Below are 23,927 nucleotides of genomic sequence, written 5' to 3'. Positions count from 1 at the left end.
TTACAACTTGTGTACTGTTTTGGTTTGATGGAGGCTTTCCATTGATTGTCTAATGATAAACTTGACTCATAATTTTCATGCTGACACTGCTGGCTTTTTTAAATTGGAGCATCTAAATGCTCACAGCGTACCCTTCTAAACCTCCAATTATTATGAAGTTAAATCGCGAAGCTTCATCGTCATAACTTCTAATAAGTTCCTATGATACCTACTTGTATAATACTGCTCCTGTTGTGACTCGTACTTTATGTAGAGGTCGATAAAGTCTCGGACACTCCCATCCACATAGCTTTCTCTATGTTCACTAATCTGTCTATCGACATACTTCTCCAGCAGATCATTGTTGTTGAGAAACTGGTTCATCTTTAACAGTTAATATAATTTAAATAGTATGGCTGAAACGAACATTATTTATTAATTTAAACAGCTCAGCAGAAAGAGAAAACTGTCGTATTAAAAGAATCAATTATTTCAATCAAATGTTGATAAAATATGGTTTAAACCACCAAAAGGTTTTTCTCAATTTTGCTTCAAATGTGTTTAGTGTTTGTAATTTGCTGAGCATTGCTTTCAACACATTAATTTATTTCATTAAAATTTTTGTTCTTATATTTTACTCCAAATCAGCCAACACGTAAAACAATTATCATTTAGATCTTACACATATATTATAGGTTTTTATTTTTAGGTAAAAGTATTGTTATCCTTTAATTTCTAAGTTGTCAAGATGCGTGCAGGTAGACCATTAGCAGTAGCTCACTGCTTCGTTTAGCTTCCTGCAGAAACTGTATAAGATATTCCTGTAAGTCTGAATTTATTCTTCAGGGCTACAGAAACTTCTATTCTACAGTGATAATGGTTCTGGTTTTTCACCAGGAATGTTTATAAAAATGCACAAGTTGATGGAGCATTAATTTTCACACAAGTCAAGTAACTAGCTTTTTTCCGCTATACAATTTGCAAATCCTACATTGAGTAAAATGTTTGCTGTTTTATCAAACAATTTTCCATCCAACATTTGCATGTACATAGCTTTTATTGTAATGATAACTACAAAGGCAATAGATTCCATGTTAGTTGTTTTAGCACAAAATCTATCCTTGATAAATAGAAAAATTGATTTTATAATATATTTCTTTTGTTCATAATAATTAAACCGTAGTCAACTAAGCTTATTGAACGTACCATGTTTCCGGTTATATAATTGGCCAGTGCTGGAAATCTGTCGAGAAACGGAAGAAAGTTTTGTGGAAAGGCAAGAGGATTTATGGCAAACATGTCATATAGTAGCTGTATAAGTCTGAGCCACTCTGGGTCATCGTAGTCATAGCTGTAACAAAGCAGAACACCCGTAGATCTCTACACTGTGTAATACTTTGTTGAAATTCTTGGTTTTTGCAATGAGCAACATCTTATTTAACATAAAACGTTCATATGTCCATCAAATCCATGATAAGACAAAGTTTATATATTTCCAGCAGTTGTTTTCAAGTCATTAAACACATTTTGATTTTGTAACAATGTAAGCCTTTGTTATATCAGCCTTCTGAACAGCAAATTACAGACATTTACGACACCTTCTCAAAGTCTTTTTTCAAGTCTGTCGCAATCCTTACACATTTCTATCTCACTTTGATGTCAAGTATTATGTTACCTACGTCCACACTAACCTATCTTATGTGAAAAGAACTTGGTAAATTTCTTCTCTAACAATTAGTTGCGCAAGTAATAATTTTGTTCCAGCAACAAGACACCAACAGCACCAACACAGAACCAATAATCTTTAAATTGCAATTTGATTTAAAGTGACTTCTCCAAACACTAGATTTTTTAATCGCAAGATCAAAGCAGCATACATCTATTTTAATTTTAAATTGTTGCCCACAATGATGAAATTTACCCCGACACGCTGACTACACTGAAGGTTATACTAACCGGTGGCCAAACACTACATGATGAATGATGTTGGCCGTAGCATACTGCATTTTCTTCTTGAGGTCACTAATCACTCCACCTTTCGTCGATGTTACACTCTCTAGATGCTGACACAGAATTGATGCCTCTGTTTGTACCATCTCATCGAGACTTTTCTTGCCCACCCCTAAATCTCTAAAGGTCAGCAGAACAAATCTTCGCATTTCTTTATGAGCCTCACCGTTGGCAAATACCACTCCTGAAAAATTTATTTTGTGTTACAACAATGAGGCATGGACCAATAACGAGGCTTGTGTGAACGTTTATATTATTCCATCTTAGTCACTATTTAGTCATAAAGTATGATTTAGCCATATACAAACCACACAGTGAAAGTCGCTAAGCTGTAGTTTTAATTGCAAAATGTTGAGTTGTAGCTGAGTTGAGTCATGCAAGTTTTAGCTCAGAACACAACTTAGTGATCATAATTTTTGTTGAAAGAACCATCTATGGGTTGATAGCCTTGGTTTTTCTATTGTAAAACCATTTCTACTTATCACACAATATTATATTTTAATCTAAAAATAAGTTAATTTGTTTGCAAGAGTTTGACAATGGGGAAGCTTTTGAAATACTAGTGAGCACCAATAGCTTTACTTTGCAGATGAGGAAACCTTTCTGAGAGTTTGTAAGTTTAAAATATCCCTCTCTTAACTCATATTAGACATTTGACCAAAGCTAAGGCTAAGACCAAGGCTGGCCACCATCAGTAAGAAGTTATTCAGTGCTACTGATTAAGCTTGGGTAAACGTTCTCGCGGTGACTACTAATCTATACTTCACTATTAACCTGACACTCTGTTTCACTTGCCACTGCCTGCCACTACTCGCCACTACCTGCCACTGCATGCCACTACCCGCCAGTACCCGCCACTACCCACCACTACCCGCCACTACCCGCCACTACCCGCCACTACCCGCCACTACCCGCCACTACCCGCCACTACCCGCCATTACCCTCCACTACCCGCCACTACCCGCCACTACCCGCCACTACTAACACTGGCATGTTCCTGCTCATTTTACATCTACTACTAGTGTCATGACAAAATTTAAGATTGACCTATTTGCATTTTAAATTAAAAAATCATTATCTACTAGTGGCTTGGGGGCAAGGATAAACATGTCCTATTGAAGGGGAAGGGTTAAATGTTCTGTTATTTAGTTTGGCCACCCGCAATATGAGTTTCTAGCAAAATAAACTAAAGTCGTGTAAACAACATGGTGCAGGGGCCAGTGCATTTGTGTTAATCTCAATAAAGAAAGGTTAATGAATACATTAAAATTCCTATCTGTGTGGAACTTCCACAAGACTAAAACACCCTCACTGTTGCGTCTATCATGGATTATGGCTGACCAGTCTAGCTGAACCACATTAGGGTTGAGCCAAAGTACAATGTAGTTTGTTCATATTTCTGCAATAGATCTCATGATGTAAATATGTAGCTATTCATCTCTATATTGATGATACCTAGTTGAATCATTAACGTTGCATAGGTAATAAAAAAATCACATAATGATTTTGAGTAATTCAGCTGAAAAATTAGACCTTTAATAAAACAATACCTGAATTTTGGGCCAGCTTGCTAGTTGTTATGTTTAATTATCAACAATGCTAGTTATTAACCCAAAGAAAAAACTTTAAGCATGAGTATATTTACATGTATCAATGTAATGACTATTTGCCTAATGAAGCCATTGTGTTCCACAAAGTCTAATGATAAAGTTTGCTGCCTTTAGAACTAGAGGTGATGAGATCAAATCCAGTGTCGAGTGGATTTGTGATTGCTAGATTTAAACTGCTACATTTATAGCTGGATACAGGGTTTTACGAAAAGAAAAAAGCAAAGGATATAACATCAATATTTATATATACTGTCTATAAGTATAATATGGCTTAAAACATAACAGAAACATTGCGGAATAATATTGCTTTCTTAAGGTCAAACTGAACACTGACACCAAAACCATAATTCCTCAGATGGCACTGAAAGGTTTGAGAGCTAGCATTGACTATAAATATTGAACAAAAACATAAAAGGGTGGTAAAGAGAAGCTGCACTGCGTCTCCAACTTCCATTGAACTCACCTCTAGGTGTTCCATGGGAAAGTCTTTTCATGACAGGCAAAGAATCATGAGGACGAAAACTGAATTGCTCCTGTTGATAAAGGTCGCGGATCATCTCACCGTCATTGATGTAGATGAAGCGTTGTACTCCACATTTGAGGCCGACAATCTTCCCATATTTCTTGTGCAAGTTGCCAATGAACTCGGCTAGTTTTCCGCTTCTAGCTGTTTTACCTGAAAATTATATTGTTGAGAAAAAAGTTGAATTAATCATCTAATCTACAGCACCATTTACTTTATATCTTACAACTATTATTTATAATTTTGCAATTGATCAAAAATATTATTAAAATACTAAACGATGATCTATGATCAGTTTGAATTTGACAGAGTTGGTGTTGTTTCAGCAAAAACTACGCATCAAGAGTAGTGATACCGATCTGATCTCGGTTGCAGCAGATATCTGTTACCACAGATATCTGCTCGCTGTGTATAACTTGCTCTTACTAAACTAAAAACTAAACTAAACTAAACTAAAAAGTTTTTGCCACCTGAAAAATAATGCTTATGTTAAAATCTTTCATTGCGATTTTTTCTCCAGCAGTCTTTTAAACTCTGATTTTTCAAGCTCCACATTTCAGTTGTAAAAAGCTTCCCACAAGTAATTTACGTTCATCTACTGCTAATAACATAATTAGCTGCATTACGCTGAAAAATAAAGATCAATAAAACAATGGGATTTGGAGTTCTATGAGTATTTGGAAACTGATAAAGACGATAATTCTAAATTTAAGATTAATAACACAACTGCGAGATGTTAGCAAATGTGTTTCTACAGGTGAAAACACAATACTCACTAAAAGGAATTATATTCCCTAGAATCGGAAGACCTTTTGGTCCCGGAGGCTTGCGTCTATTTTTTTCTCCAAGCCACCAAAGTGCAAATGAAGCACAGCAAATTACAGCCAAACTTAAAGTCATCCAGTTGTCTGATAAGAGAGACAGCTCCATGATGATATGTCTTTATTCCTGGTAAAGAAAACATCAGTTGGTGCAGTGACAAGTTAAACAGGTGTCAGCTGTCAAACTATATGCAACTAAAAAAAACTAAAATATTTTAGTTTTGAACAATGGAAAATCATCAAAGAAGAGGAAAAATATCCTCCTATTTATCTTGATACAGTCAGTATCTAAGCATACATGAGTCTCACAAAAGATTACCACACTATATTCAGGGCTTTCATAAAGGTTTGCCACATCTATGTCAAGGACTGCCATAAAGCTTTGTCGCATCTATGTCATGAACTGTCAGAAACAAAGCTTGTAACATCTACAGTATGTCCCAGACTTTCACAAATGACTATCTCATTAAGTTGGAGAACCACAAGTTTTACCAGTTTAGCGCCGCAGTGATGTCATCTATGCATTGTTCAACTTATAATTTAATTAGGACAACTCCTAAAGCTTGTTGTGTTTACATTTAAGCTGTTTTTAAAACTACTGTTTCCGGCAGTAACAGTAAGTGTTTAGCTTAAATTAGAAAATAAGCTAACTCCTATAATTTAAAAGAAATATATAATTTTAAAAAACATGATTTTTTTGGCTTGTTTTCAATGGTAAAAAGTAATTTTTTAAGTACATAAAAGTTTGTATCCAAAGCCTACACTTTTCTCTTGTATTCTACATGCAGATTATAAAGAGCAGCAAACAAAGAGTATTGATGTCATGAAAACTGTTAGATGTGATTAGGAAGCACTGCAGAAAACTGAATTGAGATTTGACTTGCTCTCTTTGAGTGCAAGATTAAACACCTCAACTTAAAACAACTGCTGGAAAATGTTTTTAAGCAACAACAAATGAATAGAAGACCAGAAAAGGCTGTCAACCATTAACTTTGCCCTGAACTTTGGCTGACATATTTGAAAGCTAAGGTGAATGGTAATTATAACATGTTATATATATATAAACCAGCACTTATATAAGGTGTGATCTCTTGTACCTCTTATGAGCATTTAGTCATACTCGCACGGGTGCTATGAACATGTGTATGATGTTTGTGTCTTAACGAACACTTGAGTGTGTGCTATAAACACATTTAGATACTCTATATGAATATATGTAAGTATGCTATGACCACCTGTATATTTGCTATGAATACCTCTATGTATGCTGAGGATACCTGTATAAATGCTATGAACACCTGTATATATGCTATGAGCACCTGTATACATACTATGCAAATTTGTATATATGTTATGAATACTTATAAAGGGGCATAAACAGATGAATGGAAAGATACGCAAAAAATATTTAACATTTCCAACTCAAAATTATAGATACAACCCTCACACTATAGTTTATAGATACAACCCTCACACTATAGTTAATAGATACAACCCTCACTCTATAGTTAATAGATACAACCCTCACACTATAGTTAATAGATACAACCCTCACACTATAGTTAATAGATACAACCATCACTCTATAGTTCATAGATACAACCCTCACACTATAGTTTATAGATATAACCCCCACTCTATAGTTCATAGATACAACCCTCACACTATAGTTAATAGATACAACCATCACACTATAGTTTATAGATATAACCCCCACTCTATAGCTGATAGATACAACCCTCACTCTATAGCTAATAGATATAACCCCCACTCTATAGCTGATAGATATAACCCTCACTCTATAGCTATTAGATATAACCCTTAATCTATAGCTAATAGATATAACCCTCACTCTATAGCTAATAGATACAACCCTCACTCTATAGCTAATAGATATAACCCCCACTCTATAGCTGATAGATATAACCCTCACTCTATAGCTATTAGATATAACCCTCACTCTATAGCTAATAGATATAACCCTCACTCTATAGCTAATAGATACAACCCTCACACTATAGCTGATAGATATAACCCTCACTCTATAGCTAATAAATACAACCCTCACTCTATAGCTAATATATATAACCCTCATTCTATAGCTAATATATATAACCCTCACTCTATTGCTAATAGATACAACCCTCACACTATAGTTTATAGATATAACCCTCATGCACACTGTAGTTCATAGATATAACCCTCATTCTATAACTAATAGATACAACCCTCACTCTATAGCTAATATATATAACCCTCACTCTTTAGCTAATAGATATAACCCTCACTCTATAGCTAATAGATATAACCCTCACGCTATAACTAATAGATACAACCCTCACACTATAGTTTATAGATACAACCCTCATGCACGCTGTAGTTCATAGATATAACCCTCACTCTTTAGCTAATAGATATATCCCTCACTCTATAGCTACTAGATACAACCCTCACTCTATAGCTAATAGATACAACCCTCACTCTATAGCTAATATATATAACCCTCACTCTATAGCTAATAGATATAACCCTCACTCTATAGCTACTAGATACAACCCTCACTCTATAGCTAATAGATACAACCCTCACTCTATAGCTAATAGTTATAACCCTCACTCTATAGCTAATAGATATAACCCTCACTCTATAGCTAAAAGATACAACCCTCACTCTATAGCTAATAGATATAACCCTCACTCTATAGCTAATAGATATAACCCTCACTCTATAGCTAATAGATATAACCCTCACTCTATAGCTAATAGATACAACCCTCACTCTATAGCTAATAAGTATAACCCCCACTCTATAGCTGATAGATATAACCCTCACTCTATAGCTAATTGATATAACCCTCACTCTATAGCTAATAGATATAACCCTCACTCTATAGCTAATAAATACAACCCTCACTCTATAGCTAATATATATAATTTTCACACTATTGCTAATAGATATAACCCTCACTCTATAGCTAATATATATAACCCTCATTCTATAGCTAATATATATAACCCTCACTCTATTGCTAATAGATATAACCCTGACTCTATAGCTAATAGATATAACCCTCACTCTATAGCTAATAGATATAACCCTCACTCTATAGCTAATATATATAACCCTCACTCTATAGCTAATAGATATAACCCTCACTCTATAGCTAATAGATACAACCCTCACTCTATAGCTAATAGATATAACCCCCACTCTATAGCTAGTAGATACAACCCTCACTCTATAGCTAATAGATATAACCATCGCTCTATAGCTAATAGATATAACCCTCACTCTATAGCTAATAGATATAACCCTCACTCTTTAGCTAATAGATATAACCCTCACTCTATAGCTAATAGATATAACCCTCACTCTATAGCTAATAGATATAACCTTCACTCTTTAGCTAATAGATATAACCCTCACTCTATAGCTAATAGATAAAACCCCCACTCTATAGCTAATAGATATAACCCCCACTCTATAGCTAGTAGACACAACCCTCACTCTCTAGATAATAGATATAACCCTCACGCTATAGTTAATAGATACAACCCTCACACTATAGTTTATAAATATAACCCTCACGCTATAGTTAATAGATACAACCCTCACTCTATAGCTAATAGATACAACCCTCACACTATAGCTAATAGATATAACCCTTACTCTATGGCTAATAGATATAACCCTCACTCTATAGCTAATAGATATAACCATCGCTCTATAGCTAATAGATATAACCCCCACTCTATAGCTAATAGATACAACCCTCACACTATAGTTTATAGATATAACCCTCACGCTATAGTTAATAGATACAACCCTCACTCTATAGCTAATAGATACAACCCTCACACTATAGCTAATAGATACAACCCTCACACTATAGCTAATAGATATAACCCTTACTCTATGGCTAATAGATATAACCCTCACTCTATAGCTAATAGATATAACCCTCACGCTATAGTTAATAGATACAACCCTCACTCTATAGCTAATAGATACAACCCTCACACTATAGTTTATAGATATAACCCTCATGCACACTGTAGTTCATAGATATAACCCTATTTCTATAGCTAATAGATACAACCCTCACTCTATAGCTAATAGATATAACCCTTACTCTATGGCTAATAGATATAACCCTCACTCTATAGCTAATAGATATAACCATCGCTCTATAGCTAATAGATATAACCCTCACTCTATAGCTAATAGATATAACCCTCACTCTTTAGCTAATAAATATAACCCTCACTCTATAGCTAATAGATATAACCCCCACTCTATAGCTAGTAGACACAACCCTCACTCTCTAGATAATAGATATAACCCTCACGCTATAGTTAATAGATACAACCCTCACACTATAGTTTATAGATATAACCCTCACGCTATAGTTAATAGATACAACCCTCACTCTATAGCTAATAGATACAACCCTCACACTATAGTTTATAGATATAACCCTCATGCACACTGTAGTTCATAGATATAACCCTCATTCTATAGGTAATAGATACAAACCTCACTCTATAGCTAATACATATAACCCTCATTCTATAGCTAATATATATAACCCTCACTCTATAGCTAATAGATACAACCCTCACTCTATTGCTAATAGATACAACCTTCACTCTATAGCTAATAGATACAACCCTCACTCTATTGCTAATAGATACAACCCTCACACTATAGTTTATAGATATAACCCTCATGCACACTGTAGTTCATAGATATAACCCTCATTCTATAGCTAATAGATACAACCCTCACTCTATTGCTAATAGATACAACCCTCACACTATAGTTTATAGATATAACCCTCATGCACACTGTAGTTCATAGATATAACCCTCATTCTATAGCTAATAGATACAATCCTCACTCTATAGCTAAAATATATAACCCTCATTCTATAGCTAATATATATAACCCTCACTCTATAGCTAATAGATATAACCCCCACTCTATAGATAATAGATATAACCCTCACTCTACAGCTAATAGATACAACCCTCACTCTATAGCTAATAGATACAACCCTCACTCTATAGCTAATAGTTATAACCCTCACTCTATAGCTAATAGATATAACCCTCACTCTATAGCTAAAAGATACAACCCTCACTCTATAGCTAATAGATATAACCCTCACTCTATAGCTAATAGATATAACCCTCACTCTATAGCTAATAGATATAACCCTCATTCTATAGCTAATATATATAACCCTCACTCTATTGCTAATAGATACAACCCTCACACTATAGTTTATAGATATAACCCTCATGCACACTGTAGTTCATAGATATAACCCTCATTCTATAGCTAATAGATACAACCCTCACTCTATAGCTAATATATATAACCCTCACTCTTTAGCTAATAGATATAACCCTCACTCTATAGCTAATAGATATAACCCTCACGCTATAACTAATAGATACAACCCTCACACTATAGTTTATAGATATAACCCTCATGCACGCTGTAGTTCATAGATATAACCCTCACTCTTTAGCTAATAGATATATCCCTCACTCTATAGCTACTAGATACAACCCTCACTCTATAGCTAATAGATACAACCCTCACTCTATAGCTAATATATATAACCCTCACTCTATAGCTAATAGATATAACCCTCACTCTATAGCTACTAGATACAACCCTCACTCTATAGCTAATAGATACAACCCTCACTCTATAGCTAATAGTTATAACCCTCACTCTATAGCTAATAGATATAACCCTCACTCTATAGCTAAAAGATACAACCCTCACTCTATAGCTAATAGATATAACCCTCACTCTATAGCTAATAGATATAACCCTCACTCTATAGCTAATAGATATAACCCTCACTCTATAGCTAATAGATACAACCCTCACTCTATAGCTAATAGATATAACCCCAACTCTATAGCTGATAGATATAACCCTTACTCTATAGCTAATTGATATAACCCTCACTCTATAGCTAATAGAAATAACCCTCACTCTATAGCTAATAGATACAACCCTCACACTATAGCTAATAGATATAACCCTCACTCTATAGCTAATAAATACAACCCTCACTCTATAGCTAATATATATAACCTTCACACTGTTGCTAATAGATATAACCCTCACTCTATAGCTAATATATATAACCCTCATTCTATAGCTAATATATATAACCCTCACTCTATTGCTAATAGATATAACCCTCACTCTATAGCTAATAGATATAACCCTCACTCTATAGCTAATAGGTATAACCCTCACTCTATAGCTAATATATATAACCCTCACTCTATAGCTAATAGATATAACCCTCACTCTATAGCTAATAGATACAACCCTCACTCTATAGCTAATAGATATAACCCCCACTCTATAGCTAGTAGATACAACCCTCACTCTATAGCTAATAGATATAACCATCGCTCTATAGCTAATAGATATAACCCTCACTCTATAGCTAATAGATATAACCCTCACTCTTTAGCAAATAGATATAACCCTCACTCTATAGCTAATAGATATAACCCTCACTCTATAGCTAATAGATATAACCTTCACTCTTTAGCTAATAGATATAACCCTCACTCTATAGCTAATAGATATAACCCCCACTCTATAGCTAATAGATATAACCCCCACTCTATAGCTAGTAGACACAACCCTCACTCTCTAGATAATAGATATAACCCTCACGCTATAGTTAATAGATACAACCCTCACACTATAGTTTATAAATATAACCCTCACGCTATAGTTAATAGATACAACCCTCACTCTATAGCTAATAGATACAACCCTCACACTATAGCTAATAGATATAACCCTTACTCTATGGCTAATAGATATAACCCTCACTCTATAGCTAATAGATATAACCATCGCTCTATAGCTAATAGATATAACCCCCACTCTATAGCTAATAGATACAACCCTCACACTATAGTTTATAGATATAACCCTCACGCTATAGTTAATAGATACAACCCTCACTCTATAGCTAATAGATACAACCCTCACACTATAGCTAATAGATACAACCCTCACACTATAGCTAATAGATATAACCCTTACTCTATGGCTAATAGATATAACCCTCACTCTATAGCTAATAGATATAACCCTCACGCTATAGTTAATAGATACAACCCTCACTCTATAGCTAATAGATACAACCCTCACACTATAGTTTATAGATATAACCCTCATGCACACTGTAGTTCATAGATATAACCCTATTTCTATAGCTAATAGATACAACCCTCACTCTATAGCTAATAGATATAACCCTTACTCTATGGTTAATAGATATAACCCTCACTCTATAGCTAATAGATATAACCATCGCTCTATAGCTAATAGATATAACCCTCACTCTATAGCTAATAGATATAACCCTCACTCTTTAGCTAATAGATATAACCCTCACTCTATAGCTAATAGATATAACCCCCACTCTATAGCTAGTAGACACAACCCTCACTCTCTAGATAATTGATATAACCCTCACGCTATAGTTAATAGATACAACCCTCACACTATAGTTTATAGATATAACCCTCACGCTATAGTTAATAGATACAACCCTCACTCTATAGCTAATAGATACAACCCTCACACTATAGTTTATAGATATAACCCTCATGCACACTGTAGTTCATAGATATAACCCTCATTCTAAAGGTAATAGATACAAACCTCACTCTATAGCTAATACATATAACCCTCATTCTATAGCTAATATATATAACCCTCACTCTATAGCTAATAGATATAACCCCCACTCTATAGCTAATAGATATAACCCTCACTCTACAGCTAATAGATACAACCCTCACTCTATAGCTAATATATATAACCCTCACTCTATTGCTAATAGATATAACCCCCACTCTATAGCTAATAGATATAACCCTCACTCTATAGCTACTAGATACAACCCTCACTCTATAGCTAATAGATATAACCCTCACTCTATAGCTAATAGATATAACCCTCACTCTATAGCTAATAGATATAACCCTCACTCTATAGCTAATAGATACAACCCTCACTCTATAGCTAATAGATATAACCCTCACTTTATAGCTAATAGATACAACCCTCACTCTATAGCTAATAGATATAACCCCCACTCTATAGCTGATAGATATAACCCTCACTCTATAGCTATTAGATATAACCCTCACTCTATAGCTAATAGATACAACCCTCACTCTATTGCTAATAGATACAACCTTCACTCTATAGCTAATAGATACAACCCTCACTCTATTGCTAATAGATACAACCCTCACACTATAGTTTATAGATATAACCCTCATGCACACTGTAGTTCATAGATATAACCCTCATTCTATAGCTAATAGATACAACCCTCACTCTATTGCTAATAGATACAACCCTCACACTATAGTTTATAGATATAACCCTCATGCACACTGTAGTTCATAGATATAACCCTCATTCTATAGCTAATAGATACAATCCTCACTCTATAGCTAAAATATATAACCCTCATTCTATAGCTAATATATATAACCCTCACTCTATAGCTAATAGATATAACCCCCACTCTATAGCTAATAGATATAACCCTCACTCTACAGCTAATAGATACAACCCTCACTCTATAGCTAATATATATAACCTTCACTCTATTGCTAATAGATATAACCCCCACTCTATAGCTAATAGATATAACCCTCACTCTATAGCTACTAGATACAACCCTCACTCTATAGCTAATAGATATAACCCTCACTCTATAGCTAATAGATATAACCCTGACTCTATAGCTAATAGATATAACCCTCACTCTATAGCTAATAGATATAACCCTCACTCTATAGCTAATAGATATAACCCTCACTTTATAGCTAATAGATACAACCCTCACTCTATAGCTAATAGATATAACCCCCACTCTATAGCTGATAGATTTAACCTTCACTCTATAGCTATTAGATATAACCCTCACTCTATAGCTAATAGATATAACCCTCACTCTATAGCTAATAGATACAACCCTCACACTATAGCTAATAGATATAACTCTCATTCTATAGCTAATAGATACAACCCTCACTCTATTGCTAATAGATACAACCCTCACACTATAGTTTATAGATATAACCCTCATGCACACTGTAGTTCATAGATATAACCCTCATTCTATAGCTAATAGATACAACCCTCACTCTATTGCTAATAGATACAACCCTCACACTATAGTTTATAGATATAACCCTCATGCACACTGTAGTTCATAGATATAACCCTCATTCTATAGCTAATAGATACAACCCTCACTCTATAGCTAACATATATAACCCTCACTCTATAGCTAATAGATATAACCCTCACTCTATAGCTAAAAGATACAACCCTCACTCTATAGCTAATAGATATAACCCTCACTCTATAGCTAATAGATATAACCCTCACTCTATAGCTAATAGATATAACCCTCACTCTATAGCTAAAAGATACAACCCTCACTCTATAGCTAATAGATATAACCCTCACTCTATAGCTAATAGATATAACCCTCACTCTATAGCTAATAGATACAACCCTCACACTATAGTTTATAGATATAACCCTCATGCACACTGTAGTTCATAGATATAACCCTCATTCTATAGCTAATAGATACAACCCTCACTCTATAGCTAATATATATAACCCTCACTCTTTAGCTAATAGATATAACCCTCACTCTATAGCTAATAGATATAACCCTCACGCTATAACTAATAGATACAACCCTCACACTATAGTTTATAGATATAACCCTCATGCACGCTGTAGTTCATAGATATAACCCTCACTCTTTAGCTAATAGATATATCCCTCACTCTATAGCTACTAGATACAACCCTCACTCTATAGCTAATAGATACAACCCTCACTCTATAGCTAATATATATAACCCTCACTCTATAGCTAATAGATATAACCCTCACTCTATAGCTACTAGATACAACCCTCACTCTATAGCTAATAGATACAACCCTCACTCTATAGCTAATAGTTATAACCCTCACTCTATAGCTAATAGATATAACCCTCACTCTATAGCTAAAAGATACAACCCTCACTCTATAGCTAATAGATATAACCCTCACTCTATAGCTAATAGATATAACCCTCACTCTATAGCTAATAGATATAACCCTCACTCTATAGCTAATAGATACAACCCTCACTCTATAGCTAATAGATATAACCCCAACTCTATAGCTGATAGATATAACCCTTACTCTATAGCTAATTGATATAACCCTCACTCTATAGCTAATAGAAATAACCCTCACTCTATAGCTAATAGATACAACCCTCACACTATAGCTAATAGATATAACCCTCACTCTATAGCTAATAAATACAACCCTCACTCTATAGCTAATATATATAACCTTCACACTATTGCTAATAGATATAACCCTCACTCTATAGCTAATATATATAACCCTCATTCTATAGCTAATATATATAACCCTCACTCTATTGCTAATAGATATAACCCTCACTCTATAGCTAATAGATATAACCCTCACTCTATAGCTAATAGGTATAACCCTCACTCTATAGCTAATATATATAACCCTCACTCTATAGCTAATAGATATAACCCTCACTCTATAGCTAATAGATACAACCCTCACTCTATAGCTAATAGATATAACCCCCACTCTATAGCTAGTAGATACAACCCTCACTCTATAGCTAATAGATATAACCATCGCTCTATAGCTAATAGATATAACCCTCACTCTATAGCTAATAGATATAACCCTCACTCTTTAGCAAATAGATATAACCCTCACTCTATAGCTAATAGATATAACCCTCACTCTCTAGCTAATAGATATAACCTTCACTCTTTAGCTAATAGATATAACCCTCACTCTATAGCTAATAGATATAACCCCCACTCTATAGCTAATAGATATAACCCCCACTCTATAGCTAGTAGACACAACCCTCACTCTCTAGATAATAGATATAACCCTCACGCTATAGTTAATAGATACAACCCTCACACTATAGTTTATAAATATAACCCTCACGCTATAGTTAATAGATACAACCCTCACTCTATAGCTAATAGATACAACCCTCACACTATAGCTAATAGATATAACCCTTACTCTATGGCTAATAGATATAACCCTCACTCTATAGCTAATAGATATAACCATCGCTCTATAGCTAATAGATATAACCCCCACTCTATAGCTAATAGATACAACCCTCACACTATAGTTTATAGATATAACCCTCACGCTATAGTTAATAGATACAACCCTCACTCTATAGCTAATAGATACAACCCTCACACTATAGCTAATAGATACAACCCTCACACTATAGCTAATAGATATAACCCTTACTCTATGGCTAATAGATATAACCCTCACTCTATAGCTAATAGATATAACCCTCACGCTATAGTTAATAGATACAACCCTCACTCTATAGCTAATAGATACAACCCTCACACTATAGTTTATAGATATAACCCTCATGCACACTGTAGTTCATAGATATAACCCTATTTCTATAGCTAATAGATACAACCCTCACTCTATAGCTAATAGATATAACCCTTACTCTATGGTTAATAGATATAACCCTCACTCTATAGCTAATAGATATAACCATCGCTCTATAGCTAATAGATATAACCCTCACTCTATAGCTAATAGATATAACCCTCACTCTTTAGCTAATAGATATAACCCTCACTCTATAGCTAATAGATATAACCCCCACTCTATAGCTAGTAGACACAACCCTCACTCTCTAGATAATTGATATAACCCTCACGCTATAGTTAATAGATACAACCCTCACACTATAGTTTATAGATATAACCCTCACGCTATAGTTAATAGATACAACCCTCACTCTATAGCTAATAGATACAACCCTCACACTATAGTTTATAGATATAACCCTCATGCACACTGTAGTTCATAGATATAACCCTCATTCTATAGGTAATAGATACAAACCTCACTCTATAGCTAATACATATAACCCTCATTCTATAGCTAATATATATAACCCTCACTCTATAGCTAATAGATATAACCCCCACTCTATAGCTAATAGATATAACCCTCACTCTACAGCTAATAGATACAACCCTCACTCTATAGCTAATATATATAACCCTCACTCTATTGCTAATAGATATAACCCCCACTCTATAGCTAATAGATATAACCCTCACTCTATAGCTACTAGATACAACCCTCACTCTATAGCTAATAGATATAACCCTCACTCTATAGCTAATAGATATAACCCTCACTCTATAGCTAATAGATATAACCCTCACTCTATAGCTAATAGATACAACCCTCACTCTATAGCTAATAGATATAACCCTCACTTTATAGCTAATAGATACAACCCTCACTCTATAGCTAATAGATATAACCCCCACTCTATAGCTGATAGATATAACCCTCACTCTATAGCTATTAGATATAACCCTCACTCTATAGCTAATAGATACAACCCTCACTCTATTGCTAATAGATACAACCTTCACTCTATAGCTAATAGATACAACCCTCACTCTATTGCTAATAGATACAACCCTCACACTATAGTTTATAGATATAACCCTCATGCACACTGTAGTTCATAGATATAACCCTCATTCTATAGCTAATAGATACAACCCTCACTCTATTGCTAATAGATACAACCCTCACACTATAGTTTATAGATATAACCCTCATGCACACTGTAGTTCATAGATATAACCCTCATTCTATAGCTAATAGATACAATCCTCACTCTATAGCTAAAATATATAACCCTCATTCTATAGCTAATATATATAACCCTCACTCTATAGCTAATAGATATAACCCCCACTCTATAGCTAATAGATATAACCCTCACTCTACAGCTAATAGATACAACCCTCACTCTATAGCTAATATATATAACCTTCACTCTATTGCTAATAGATATAACCCCCACTCTATAGCTAATAGATATAACCCTCACTCTATAGCTACTAGATACAACCCTCACTCTATAGCTAATAGATATAACCCTCACTCTATAGCTAATAGATATAACCCTGACTCTATAGCTAATAGATATAACCCTCACTCTATAGCTAATAGATATAACCCTCACTCTATAGCTAATAGATATAACCCTCACTTTATAGCTAATAGATACAACCCTCACTCTATAGCTAATAGATATAACCCCCACTCTATAGCTGATAGATTTAACCTTCACTCTATAGCTATTAGATATAACCCTCACTCTATAGCTAATAGATATAACCCCCACTCTATAGCTAGTAGACACAACCCTCACTCTCTAGATAATAGATATAACCCTCACGCTATAGTTAATAGATACAACCCTCACACTATAGTTTATAAATATAACCCTCACGCTATAGTTAATAGATACAACCCTCACTCTATAGCTAATAGATATAACCCTCACACTATAGCTAATAGATATAACCCTTACTCTATGGCTAATAGATATAACCCTCACTCTATAGCTAATAGATATAACCATCGCTCTATAGCTAATAGATATAACCCCCACTCTATAGCTAATAGATACAACCCTCACACTATAGTTTATAGATATAACCCTCACGCTATAGTTAATAGATACAACCCTCACTCTATAGCTAATAGATACAACCCTCACACTATAGCTAATAGATACAACCCTCACACTATAGCTAATAGATATAACCCTTACTCTATGGCTAATAGATATAACCCTCACTCTATAGCTAATAGATATAACCCTCACGCTATAGTTAATAGATACAACCCTCACTCTATAGCTAATAGATACAACCCTCACACTATAGTTTATAGATATAACCCTCATGCACACTGTAGTTCATAGATATAACCCTATTTCTATAGCTAATAGATACAACCCTCACTCTATAGCTAATAGATATAACCCTTACTCTATGGTTAATAGATATAACCCTCACTCTATAGCTAATAGATATAACCATCGCTCTATAGCTAATAGATATAACCCTCACTCTATAGCTAATAGATATAACCCTCACTCTTTAGCTAATAGATATAACCCTCACTCTATAGCTAATAGATATAACCCCCACTCTATAGCTAGTAGACACAACCCTCACTCTCTAGATAATTGATATAACCCTCACGCTATAGTTAATAGATACAACCCTCACACTATAGTTTATAGATATAACCCTCACGCTATAGTTAATAGATACAACCCTCACTCTATAGCTAATAGATACAACCCTCACACTATAGTTTATAGATATAACCCTCATGCACACTGTAGTTCATAGATATAACCCTCATTCTATAGGTAATAGATACAAACCTCACTCTATAGCTAATACATATAACCCTCATTCTATAGCTAATATATATAACCCTCACTCTATAGCTAATAGATATAACCCCCACTCTATAGCTAATAGATATAACCCTCACTCTACAGCTAATAGATACAACCCTCACTCTATAGCTAATATATATAACCCTCACTCTATTGCTAATAGATATAACCCCCACTCTATAGCTAATAGATATAACCCTCACTCTATAGCTACTAGATACAACCCTCACTCTATAGCTAATAGATATAACCCTCACTCTATAGCTAATAGATATAACCCTCACTCTATAGCTAATAGATATAACCCTCACTCTATAGCTAATAGATACAACCCTCACTCTATAGCTAATAGATATAACCCTCACTTTATAGCTAATAGATACAACCCTCACTCTATAGCTAATAGATATAACCCCCACTCTATAGCTGATAGATATAACCCTCACTCTATAGCTATTAGATATAACCCTCACTCTATAGCTAATAGATACAACCCTCACTCTATTGCTAATAGATACAACCTTCACTCTATAGCTAATAGATACAACCCTCACTCTATTGCTAATAGATACAACCCTCACACTATAGTTTATAGATATAACCCTCATGCACACTGTAGTTCATAGATATAACCCTCATTCTATAGCTAATAGATACAACCCTCACTCTATTGCTAATAGATACAACCCTCACACTATAGTTTATAGATATAACCCTCATGCACACTGTAGTTCATAGATATAACCCTCATTCTATAGCTAATAGATACAATCCTCACTCCATAGCTAAAATATATAACCCTCATTCTATAGCTAATATATATAACCCTCACTCTATAGCTAATAGATATAACCCCCACTCTATAGCTAATAGATATAACCCTCACTCTACAGCTAATAGATACAACCCTCACTCTATAGCTAATATATATAACCTTCACTCTATTGCTAATAGATATAACCCCCACTCTATAGCTAATAGATATAACCCTCACTCTATAGCTACTAGATACAACCCTCACTCTATAGCTAATAGATATAACCCTCACTCTATAGCTAATAGATATAACCCTGACTCTATAGCTAATAGATATAACCCTCACTCTATAGCTAATAGATATAACCCTCACTCTATAGCTAATAGATATAACCCTCACTTTATAGCTAATAGATACAACCCTCACTCTATAGCTAATAGATATAACCCCCACTCTATAGCTGATAGATTTAACCTTCACTCTATAGCTATTAGATATAACCCTCACTCTATAGCTAATAGATATAACCCTCACTCTATAGCTAATAGATACAACCCTCACACTATAGCTAATAGATATAACTCTCATTCTATAGCTAATAGATACAACCCTCACTCTATTGCTAATAGATACAACCCTCACACTATAGTTTATAGATATAACCCTCATGCACACTGTAGTTCATAGATATAACCCTCATTCTATAGCTAATAGATACAACCCTCACTCTATTGCTAATAGATACAACCCTCACACTATAGTTTATAGATATAACCCTCATGCACACTGTAGTTCATAGATATAACCCTCATTCTATAGCTAATAGATACAACCCTCACTCTATAGCTAACATATATAACCCTCACTCTATAGCTAATAGATATAACCCTCACTCTATAGCTAAAAGATACAACCCTCACTCTATAGCTAATAGATATAACCCTCACTCTATAGCTAATAGATATAACCCTCACTCTATAGCTAATAGATATAACCCTCACTCTATAGCTAATAGATACAACCCTCACTCTATAGCTAATAGATATAACCCCCACTCTATAGCTGATAGATATAACCCTCACTCTATAGCTAATAGATATAACCCTCACTCTATAGCTAATAGATATAACCCTCACTCTATAGCTTATAGAGACAACCCTCACACTATAGCTAATAGATATAACCCTCACTCTATAGCTAATAAATACAACCCTCACTCTATAGCTAATATATATAACCCTCACACTATTGCTAATAGATATAACCCTCACTCTATAGCTAATATATATAACCCTCATTCTATAGCTAATATATATAACCCTCACTCTATTGCTAATAGATATAACCCTCACTCTATAGCTAATAGATATAACCCTCACTCTATAGCTAATAGATATAACCCTCACTCTATAGCTAATAGATATAACCCTCACTCTATAGCTAATAGATACAACCCTCACTCTATAGCTAATAGATATAACTCCCACTCTATAGCTGATAGATATAACCCTCACTCTATAGCTAATAGATATAACCCTCACTCTATAGCTAATAGATATAACCCTCACTCTATAGCTAATAGAGACAACCCTCACACTATAGCTAATAGATATAACCCTCACTCTATAGCTAATAAATACAACCCTCACTCTATAGCTAATATATATAACCCTCACACTATTGCTAATAGATATAACCCTCACTCTATAGCTAATATATATAACCCTCACTCTATAGCTAATATATATAACCCTCACTCTATAGCTAATAGAGATAACCCTCACTCTATAGCTAATAGATATAACCCTCACTCTATAGCTAATAGAGATAACCCTCACTCTATAGCTAATAGATATAACCTTCACACTGTAAATATCACGATCTCACGACATTATTAGTCTATAATCTCTTTACCCGACACACTTCTTAGTTGATTATTTTTCATTGCCGAAACCTTCCTCAGAGCTGCTACGAGCTGCATTGTTCCCAGATTTAATAGTCTCGACCCGCTATGTATGAGTAAAACCACAAAACTATTTGTTTAATTGTTATTATGAGCTCAGCGCTTGCATAGTTTTAGCATGTTTGCACAGTATGCAGTTACTGGACTACTAGAGAGTATGAGTGTGACCACGCTGTCTTTGATTGCCTTATCAACAGTCCCTCGTCTGCTGTCACACCCAACTGCACTTCTGCACTATGTACTACTGCTCACTCCTTTAAATTTGCTGAATAAATGTAGTCATTAATGCGTTGGAGTAAATAAGAAACAGGTTTAAGGTTTAGAGACAACTTACAGGGATCTTATAATCTAAGAACTAGCAGATGGTGTATTACAGATTTTGAAAATGAAATGATTTTTATCCACATAAACAACAACCAAAAAACTAATGACACAACAGAACTTTTCATAAAGGATTCTAGACTATGCACGGTTTTAAGAACTTACCTACACTGTTTGCATTCTGAACCAACAGTAAAGTAAGTAAGAAAAACCAGAGAAAGTTGGACCTGCTAGTAATGTGCCACTATGTTAAAGTCAATATGACCTTTAAAGCATGCAAGTTGTAGTTTTTGCAGTGAAAAGCGCGTAGCCTACTGCATAGATTCCGAAGCACACAGACTCATAGGCTGGCACCTTTTAGCAAGTAGATGTAAAAAGGCTACTACTGTATTACCTAAATATGTTAAAATACTTAGTATAATGCTGGGTATTGGTAAGTTGCTCATGCATGTATTTTCAACTAGTCGACTCTCAGCGCACTGCTTATGTAAATTACATTGAGGCAAGCGTGTTAGCGAGATAATTTAATCCTTCGGCATAAACAACATATTTTACTGTTTGGCTCATGTCAGACACATCAGTACGGTCACATTGGAACAAGGTAAAAGTCTGAATAGTTTAAATGAATAATACAGAAAGCATTTAGCTAATTTTAGCTAGGCTGAGTGATAGAACATGCCACACGTTGTAGGTGATTTTAGCTAGGCTGAGTGATAGAACAATTCACACGCTGTAGGTAATTTTAGCTAGGCTGAGTGATAAAACATGCCACACGCTGTAGGTAATTTTAGCTAGGCTGAGTGATAGAACATGCCACACGCTGTAGGTAATTCTAGCTAGGCTGAGTGATAAAACATGCTACACGGCGTAGGTGATTTTAGCTAGGCTGAGTGATAGAACAATTCACACGCTGTAGGTAATTTTAGCTAGGCTAAGTGATAGAACATGCCACACACTGTAGGTAATTTTAGCTAGGCTGAGTGATAGAACATGCCACAACATGTTGGTAATGCATGTTGAACACTGAGAAGTTCCTTCACCTAAAAGAATATTAAATGCTTTACACAAATGCTATTAAACTTGCTCCAAATGCTCCAAACTTAATGCTCTCTGTAGAAGTTTCTATGTACATCTTACCCTACCAGTTTGTGTAGCACCTCGCAGCAAATTAGCGTACATGTAGATGCAAAGTGAATGCCGAAAACTCACCCTTGTGTTCTCCCGTGTCAAATAGGAATGTTGCCAGTGGCAAGTGTACAATTTGAGCCTCTTATATAGCGCTTGTTAAGTATTATATGTGCCGACCATCCAATAAACAATGAGCGGCTACCAATGAAAATGCATGAGTGATTTTTGCAGGGTACTAAAAGGCTGGTAAATGACATCTCATCACTACATGCAGTAATGGCTATAACAATGGCTGCTATTACATCATATTGTATTCTTTAGAAGCACTCTCATTGTTCGTCAAAAGCTTCAGTCTTCAAGTCAGATTTTATTTCACATACTTCCATAC

General features: G+C 34.8%; 1 protein-coding gene across 2 annotated transcripts in view; it reads right to left on the bottom strand.

The window, feature by feature from the left end:
• LOC137401672 (cytochrome P450 2C16-like) overlaps positions 1 to 23,713 on the bottom strand; it is a 31,130-nt gene extending 7,417 nt beyond the window's left edge. The window contains exons 1-6 of one of the 2 annotated variants that reach the window (XM_068088130.1): positions 23,621 to 23,713; positions 4,899 to 5,070; positions 4,063 to 4,275; positions 1,936 to 2,173; positions 1,186 to 1,330; positions 213 to 363 (exon numbers count right to left, since the gene is read on the bottom strand). In XM_068088130.1, the coding sequence (XP_067944231.1) occupies positions 213 to 363; positions 1,186 to 1,330; positions 1,936 to 2,173; positions 4,063 to 4,275; positions 4,899 to 5,052 (901 nt within the window). In that variant the 5' untranslated portion in view covers positions 5,053 to 5,070; positions 23,621 to 23,713. Of the gene's footprint in view, positions 1 to 212; positions 364 to 1,185; positions 1,331 to 1,935; positions 2,174 to 4,062; positions 4,276 to 4,898; positions 5,071 to 23,548 lie in introns of both variants that reach the window. The other variant, XM_068088131.1, reaches the window with a different exon arrangement.
• Positions 23,714 to 23,927: the final 214 nt, after the last annotated feature.

Source organism: Watersipora subatra, chromosome 8 (assembly GCF_963576615.1).
Source record: "Watersipora subatra chromosome 8, tzWatSuba1.1, whole genome shotgun sequence".
NCBI lineage: Eukaryota > Metazoa > Bryozoa > Gymnolaemata > Cheilostomatida > Watersiporidae > Watersipora > Watersipora subatra.
Note: the sequence above shows the minus strand (reverse complement) of the source record. Positions and strands in the feature narration are given on the sequence as shown.